This window comes from Fistularia commersonii, chromosome 19, assembly GCF_037954325.1.
Source record: "Fistularia commersonii isolate RoL2024-O1a breed Wild chromosome 19, RoL_Fcom_v1.0, whole genome shotgun sequence".
In the NCBI taxonomy this organism is placed as follows: Eukaryota; Metazoa; Chordata; class Actinopteri; order Syngnathiformes; family Fistulariidae; genus Fistularia; species Fistularia commersonii.
This window is the reverse complement of record NC_141302.1, coordinates 14,273,560-14,281,966: the sequence shown is the minus strand read 5'-3', so window position 1 is coordinate 14,281,966 and position 8,407 is coordinate 14,273,560. Positions and strand designations below refer to the sequence as shown.

Below are 8,407 nucleotides of genomic sequence, written 5' to 3'. Positions count from 1 at the left end.
TCATTATCACACATGCAGTCTGTCTAGCTAACCTTCAGGTCATACCTCCACGTCTGCAGATGTTCCTCTACCTGCTCCATGCTCTCACCACAGATCACAGTGTCATCTGCAAACATTACAATCACCAAGAATGGGCTCAGAGCTGCTTTCTGTATGTATCCTCATGTATATGAGATTCTTTGATAGCAATGAGAAACAGATATTGAGGACCAGACTACTTATCATCAGCATAATCCACAGTAGACCAAGTTTAAAATACCCTTCATATAAGTATAATGCTTATTTTTAATGCATGTACTGTATACTCCAGATAAAACCCGTTAGCAGTTTCAAAGAAGTTTGATGGAGGTAAAAAACACACACGTACGCACACTGCAGGTTCATCCGCTGATGAGCACCAGGCCAACTCGCGGGACCTATTTTTAATTAGTTACATTAAAAGGTGTTAATTGTGCGCCCGACGTTAGCGCCGTGTCAACGTCAGCAGCGGGGAGGACAGGGCTTGTCCAAGAACTGTAATGCAGCATGACCCACTGTGACCTCGGCATAATTTGATGGGGTCCACACACTCGCACACACACACACACACACACCACACACACACACATACAAAATGCCGTCTCTCCCTGTCTCTATTATTTTTATTAGTTCCCATTTTTCAGGCAGCGCAATACATTGATGGTGGCATAATCAGGGACGGCCTCGACGCCCACCCTCCCAGACCCCTTCCCTTCCGACCTCTTGCAGCACTGAAGACCCCTGCCTCACACACACACACACACACTCACACACACACACACACACACACACACACACACACACACAAAGTGTGCCAGGTTCCTCCACAATTTTTTGCAGATGAATCAGTACAGCGCCGCCTCGGTGGGAGAAACATTAAACATTAGGGCTGATTCACTGAAACGGCACCTGTTCATCTGCGGCAGTAAAAGCGCTACACACTACTGCTAACACTAACACGTGTGCAAGGCCGTCATTCACCGGCTCTGTTTTGTTTCACTTTGTTGCAGACGGGTGATGCTTAAAAAGAAATGAGGGTGGGTTGGAGGTTGGGGGGAGTAGGAGAGGGGGGCACAGATTAATTATTCACACAATGGAACCACAACAGTATAATTCAGCCATTCCATGAATAAAACATTTTGGGACGCGAGGTCTGAAGCGTGGCGGCGCAGAGCCGGCGAAGAAATAATTGATTTTATTTTCTTCATTTGCGAGACGAGTTAATGAACAAATGAGGGTTGTTCTCTTTTCGCGGAGCGATGATTGCCGTCGAGATGACTTTAGTGGCGATTGAACGATGACAGGATGAATTAAGGGGATTTTTGTTTCTTTTTCAGCCTAATTTAGATTCAATACAAATACTGATACAGAGCAGTACTCCAGAGTACCAGTGAGGGGTGAAATACTCACATCCTCCACGTCAGGACAAATACAAAAGCCGGCGTGGCAATAGTGAATTGGAAATTCTGCTTAAGTACAACCTTTATACACAAGTATTATCATATCATAAGACAAACTGAACCCAGTCACCACTACAACATCTGCCAACAATTGACCAGAACCTGGATTTGAATATTTTGTGTTTGAAACTCCCGCTAATTCAGGATTTTGGATTTAAATCTGTAATCTGTTGAGCTCGTTTTAGATGCATGTAGTATATACAAGTTACATGTTGGTCAAATAACATTTAAGCACAAAAATAAATTAATGAAATAAAAACACACAACTGAAACAGAACTGTGTGGTTATTATGTTGTGAAAAACAATACAATTGCACAATCAATTGTCAAAATATGATTAAATGCACTTTGGTCACTTCGTCTCAATACCTGTGTGTTTAATTAAACTCAGATTAATCAGCTTCCTTAAAAACACATTTTGGACCCCTTAGGAAAGTGTACCACTTCCCATGGAGCTGAATCTGCACCCCTGCGGACGCCATTTTGGATCATGCCGCGGAAACGCGGACGTGAACTCGGGTTTATGTCGTCGTGCAGCTGCTGCTTTCAGGGACTCACAAGATCGTTGTAATTTAGAGTGACTATGCGAGTCTCAGCAACCTGTAGCAACAGAAAGCGGGATTTCTTTACGCCAAATAGCGAAAAAAGTGATCACAGAGATATTTGTGTTTAATTATTTCAGAACATGTGCAATTATGCATATCTGCTGTTTTAATGCTGTTTTAGATTTTAGTGGTGGTCCCTCATGCATCGATAAGATAAAGCCTTTGGCATTTTATCTGAGTCTGCTTTTCACAGGAATTTGTGACATAATTTTAAAAGTAAAAGCGCAGATTTCGTTCAATTCTGTGGGATTGTGTGTTTGTTTTCGTTTGAAACTCGTGTGGTAGCGCGAGTGAAACTCGAGGGAGGAGGAGTTTACGAGTGAACCTCAACGCACCATTAGTATTGCGAGGCTTCCGTGTGTCGGCTCCTCCATCGGTCTCACGTCCAACATGTCCGCCTCTGTTGTTGTCCGAAGGTTGGCAGCTCTGTCTGGGGCCGGAGCCGTGACAGCCGGGGCGTACGGCGCACACGGTAGGCATCTCACATTTCACAACACTTCCATTTTCTTGCACGGCGCATTTCTCCTTCCAGACGAAGGCGCGTCAGCGCACCAGACCCCATGTTAAAAAATAACAATTGTACAATTGCACCTGTCTGTCGATTCAGGTGTCTAATCTAGGATAAACATTAGTCATTTGTCGCCCTGAATAAAGCCTTGTGGTTCAATCGGCGTTGATTACAATCGACAAACACTACGTTATCTGGGCGTAAACAAGTGCATAACGAAGGTGACGCGCCCCCCGCCGGGCTCGCTCAAGTGGAGGCTGTCCCGAGTAGTGGGTCAAAACTACATGTGACCTCCAAGTGGTTACTTAAACGAGTAAAAAACAATTTTTAAGTTATCTTTGAATCCAGAAGCAACACACTGTCAAAAAGAAATGACAAAAAATTAAAAAAATAGTTTCAATGGAAAAAAATAACATCAGAAGCAGTAATAATATCATTAATTTTATAATAATATAATGATCTTGTTTTGTTCACACCTTTATGTGACATCACAACATATCCTGCAGCATGTTATACTTAAATATCTTTTCTGTTCAATATCAGGATTCAAGCAAAAAGACCCTGACGACTACCAGTTCGTGGTAAGCTGTCTGAATCCAGAATAATTTTATGATAATTTTTTACTTTATTGATTTGGAAATTTGTTCTCTACATTTATCAGAATCAGATCAGCTGATATGTGCAACGGTTATTTAAAAAATGGTTTTAAATCAATGTTTAGTTTCCGAGTGTTTCCATTCAAAGCGGTTATTTTCGCACATGCGACTGTCGCCCCTGCCTTTCCAAGCACACCGACCGGCCTGTGAGGTCAAATCGAAAGCGGCTCCCTGAGAGTCGTGCACCTGCACACTTCATCCAGGAAGTCTCCGATCAATTGAAATGAGGGCGGAATTTACTGAGATCTCTCTCTCTGTCCCCCTTTTCCCAGCTCTTTGATACAGCCAACAAGTACCACTTCTACCACAGCCTGGCCCTGCTGGGCGCCGCCCAGTCCAGGAAACCTGCCGTGGTAAGCAGCAAGACCGGAGATACTTAAGTCGACCTTAGAGTCAAACTAGTCAGAGTAGCTCCCATCTGAAAGTCAGTGTTACCAAAAAATTATGTGAAATTAGAAGGGCCGGAGGTTGCTAATCACGCAAATGACGACATAGCTGCAGAATGGTGTTTGTTCGGCAACATCACAGATGAAAACAAGCCCGATACACCTTTTTTTTGTCCCTCGAAACAGGCAGGGACCCTGCTGATTGCCGGCATGGGTATGTTCTGCGGGTCGCTCTACCACCAGGCCCTGACCAAGGACCCCGCTCTCCGCAAGATGGCCCCCATTGGAGGCATGGCCCTGATCGCCGGCTGGGTGGCCATGATCCTCTAAGCTGCAATCGCTGACAGCGACTTGGCTGTGGGGTTAGAAGCGGCAAGGACTGATGCCTCTCCCCCGTCCGGGTTCGGGGGGTGTCGGCAGGAGATAAGGTCACGGCGGGTTTATCGTTCCCCCGCAGAGCTGCGAGAAACCTCACTATGATGTGTTTAAAAACATGCCGACTGACACGTGTAAAACCACTTACTGCTTTTGTGCTCTTTGGATAATTGTGTTTCGCCTCACCCTCAGACGTCTTTCCGATAGATTCCCGATCAGTTTTTCTTGTTTAACCCATCACACGCCTCGCTGTGACGCAGCAGACTGCAATCCAAACAATGCTGAGTCAAGAGAGTCGTCGCCGTGGAAACACGTGTTGCACAACAACGTGGATGCAGCTGCCCAAGCTGCACACATAAGAAGGGAAGTTGATGAAATAAATGATTTTTCTTTGCTATTCATTTGCTCATCGTCCGCTTTCCTGCTCACATTTTTTGAATATTAATAATACTAATAATTATTTATCCTTTATTAATCACTCTGGGGAAATTTGTTCTCTGCAATTAACCCATCGTGGATGAACCATGAGCAGTAGGCTGCCTTGCACCAGCGCCAGGGGAGCAGTAAGGGGTTTATTGTCTCGATGAACAACAATTTATCACAACAAGAAATAACGCCCCAATAATGTTACCAGGAAATTGCTGATAAGCAGATCAATAAATCACAATGCTGCTTTTTGATAAGATATCATTTTTTAGCGGTAACAATAGTCAATTGTATTGGCTTTTCATGCTGTCCTGTAGATGGTGCTATAATTGGATATGCTTTGAACCCCTCGACATTAAAAATCAGTCGTGCATTCATTCATTCTCTATACCCCCCGTCCAACCACTCAAACATGTTCGACGATCAGACTGAGATGGTTTGGTCATGGACAGAGGAGTGATAGTGGAGATCTGGGTAGAAGGATGCTGAGGTCTGGAGGAAGACCAGAGAGGAGATTTATTGTTGGAGGGAAACGACAGGAAGTTAGCTGGTCTGAGAGGAGATGGTTAGATGGAAGTGTTGGTGAGTGTGTGTGTGTGTGTGTACCGTCAGACCTTATGTGTTCTCAGCAAACACACAACCTCTTTGCTCTCTCCACGTTTTGCTACCCAGATATCTCCATCCCGTCTGACTCCCCCGTAAATAATTTCCGCGGGACAAAGTCCGTGTCTGGGCTGAGGCAAAATGTGTGAAACATCGCACATGTCTCTTTACACACACCTGTGTAACTTTGTCTCCATGACAACAGCGTACTTCATCCGCAGAGCCGGTCTTCATGCACGTGGATCTCCAGCTGTTGGTGTGTGTGTTACGCCAATTTCCACCGTATCTGCGGGGATTTTCCACACAGTGGGGTGAAACCCATGCAGTTCCACCCAAAGGTGATGTTCCATTTTGCTGAGCGTCTCCGCAGCCCCTGGCGTCTCCGTCCTCTAAGTGGCTGAACACAAAGGAGCCACTAACCCGTGGCCCTCCTTTAGCCGAGGCTGCGGACAAACCGCTCACTTTGAGAGGGCAACCTTTGAAACACAGATTTGCGTTTAAGACTAGAGGAACATGGACGTTTGTGTGTGTGAATGTGTTTCGCCATCGTGTTAACTTGCTTATGGGGGGGGGCTTCCATCACCCATCGCGCCAAAAATCTGGGGTCACGCGTCATATCATCAACTTCACCATCTCATTCACATCTTAAGACAGAAAAGACTTGACTAAAACTACCATCTCACGTCTTAAAGACTACTTTTTCGACTTTCACATCTCAGCCTCAGTCTCTGCGAGACGAAAGACTGTGGATCTTACATCTAAATGTTTTGCAAAGATTTGGATAAAACTACAACTTGAGTGTTTTCCCATCATGATGGTACCAGGTTTCCTGTTTCCGGTTTAGTCGGAGATGATCTTTTGATTGTTGATTTAGTCTTTATAGTGATGGCACCATGTGAACACCTTATGTCTGTCTGTAAAGAGGAGAAATAAATCAGACAGGGTAACTTTGCATCTGTTCAGTATCCCAGCTCTACAGTGAAAGACCGGATTTATTGAAAAAAAGCAATACAAATGCATCCTTATATGGACCATACATTTACATGTACATTACCACAATATACTACGGACGACAGAAACTACTCTCCAACATCAGCAAATCTACCATTTCTACTAACAGTTGGTTCAATAACCAGAAAATGAAATTCCATATTCAGTCTACTTACTGAGTGATCATTTGTGGTGATTCAATAAATCAAAACAAAGTAACCACTGTTACACTGATTGTTTCCTATGCTTGGAGTAAAACATGGATTCTACTATTCTTTGACAGATGGCTCTTAACAGCTTTGTCCTTAACTTATCTTACTCTCTCAAAGTGCCTGAGCACTCTTTTTTAACCCTGATGAAGCATGTGAATTCACAGTTTTCAACTCTAGCTTATAACAGCTTTTAATACATTAAATCTACATTAAACTTTAATTATTTACAGTCTGGAAGTTTTCTGACCATTTTGTCATGTTAAACACTTCTAACAATATTATGAGCTATACAAGAATGTTCATGGGGCTTATGTTAAAACGTTTCCTGTTTGTCCACTTTTGCGTGGGTAAGCAGGGGACACCCAGAGGGACGGCCCGACACCCAAACCCGCCCTCTTGACCTCTTGGGAAGGAAGTGTCCCTGAAGGCAACGCCACCGCTTCACGATCAGGAATCCAGAACGAACCTCGAATAGCGCATTTTACAGGGAGGGAGAAGAGCCAAGTCCAGATGGACGGAGATGATTAGGACCTCCCTGCACTGCGACTGGTGCCGAAGGGAAGCTCTGCTTTGTCAGAATTACTTAAAACATCGTAGTGGGGGATCAGGACCTCCACCTGGATCATGTGGTTAACCAAAGCAGAACATCTTGATCTTTGCTAATGGATTTTAGCACATTCTGTTGCTGCGGGAATTTCTTACACCACCCACCTACAAATACATGCACACACACACACACAGTTCTATTCTTCTTGTCTGAAAGGTGAATCAGAAGCAGAATTAGAATCAGAAATCAGAATATTGATCTCCAAGGGTGAAATTGCTTTTTGTTGAATTGCTTTGGAACTGAACATTCCTGGTTTGATTCCCAGCTCCTCCTAGTGTGTCAAAGTGTTGCTGAGCCAGACACTGAACCCCTAACTGCTCCCCTGACATACCTACTGCTTATGGTTCATCCATGATGGGTTAATTTCAGAGAATGAATTTCCCCACGGGGATTGAAAAAGGATAAATTGATATTACTATTATTATCATTATTATTGATGCAGCTCCTGCTCACAAATAAAATACATAAAAATAAAGAATAGCGGAAAATATATGAAATAAGAATAATAAAAAAAAATGAAATGGTAAAGATTTAAAGAAATAAATAACAATAACGTTATATGTGGGCTAACGAGCTTCATGCCTTCAAAACATTTAGCCTCGTCACATCGGACAGATGAAAGTACCGTGAAATTCTGAGGCGGCTATTCCGACCCTGAAGAAGACAACTTTAATGGTTTTATTGCGCAGGAGGAAGACCGAGATAGCGATCAGCTGGAGTAGGACAAAGCAGGGATAGAAAATGGATGGATGGACTTTTCCTTGTGTTATTTATTATTAATGTTTTTCATCAGCCATGGTACAGGCGCTTTCTGGATAAAGCATTCCGAGTGCATATTTTTGGATGTTACTGGTATGTGTTTAACTAAAAGTTTAAAAAAGGTTTCTGTGTAAATATCTCATGTTATAACATGGACACCTGCGGCTTACAGACAAGTCCAGTCTATATATGTACATATCTATTTATTTAGTTATTATGGATATTACTGTTGTGTCTGGGTCTCAGGACCAGTAAAAAGACAATCAATGGATGTCGCCATTCAGGATTCATTGAGGCACCACAGGGTTGGCAAAGTCAACCTGGAGCAGAAAGAAAACATGTTTCCAAAGCAATGAACTGATTGGAGTTCTTTTGAAAACGAAAAACAACAACATCAAATTGAGATTTTTGGATTTAAAGCACCGACTTTGAGGCAGGATGTTTGGTGACGCCACGCCTGATCCAAACAATAGATATTATTAATTGCACCTCCTGGGAGTCCCTGCTTGCACACCTCCCGCATATTTTTTTCCACGCTTGAGAATATATTATTCGCCAGAAAATATGTCGGACTAGCTTGCAGACAGATTTAATGACGCACGCTTCTCCTGCCTGAGTAGAAGCTCCTGTTTTCATCCATTCATTTCAGGGCCCAAAACCCAGACGGTGCCCGTTGGACTCCTCCAGTCATGAAGCGACGTGGTGATGGAGAGCTTATCAGCGCTGATGGGCTGCTTTCCTGTAATTCTCCCATCCCTGCCGCCATCTTATACGACAACCTGCATTTTCGCACAGACTAGGG

General features: G+C 43.5%; 1 protein-coding gene across 1 annotated transcript; it reads left to right on the top strand.

Moving 5' to 3' along the window:
• Positions 1 to 2,435: 2,435 nt before the first annotated feature.
• Positions 2,436 to 5,979, top strand: tmem256 (transmembrane protein 256). The gene is made up of 4 exons (XM_086166337.1): positions 2,436 to 2,555; positions 3,135 to 3,172; positions 3,520 to 3,600; positions 3,820 to 5,979. The coding sequence occupies exons 1-4, from the start codon at positions 2,474 to 2,476 to the stop codon at positions 3,961 to 3,963; spliced, it is 345 nt and encodes a 114-aa protein (XP_086022463.1). The 5' UTR covers positions 2,436 to 2,473; the 3' UTR covers positions 3,964 to 5,979.
• Positions 5,980 to 8,407: the final 2,428 nt, after the last annotated feature.

Coding starts and splice junctions, on each gene's coding strand:
- tmem256 (XM_086166337.1), top strand. CDS start 2,474: ATGTCCGCCTCTGTTGTTGTCCGAAGGTTGGCAGCTCTGTCTGGGGCC. Junction 2,556..3,134: donor CGGGGCGTACGGCGCACACG/GTAGGCATCTCA, acceptor GTTCAATATCAG/GATTCAAGCAAAAAGACCCT. Junction 3,601..3,819: donor AGTCCAGGAAACCTGCCGTG/GTAAGCAGCAAG, acceptor CCCTCGAAACAG/GCAGGGACCCTGCTGATTGC.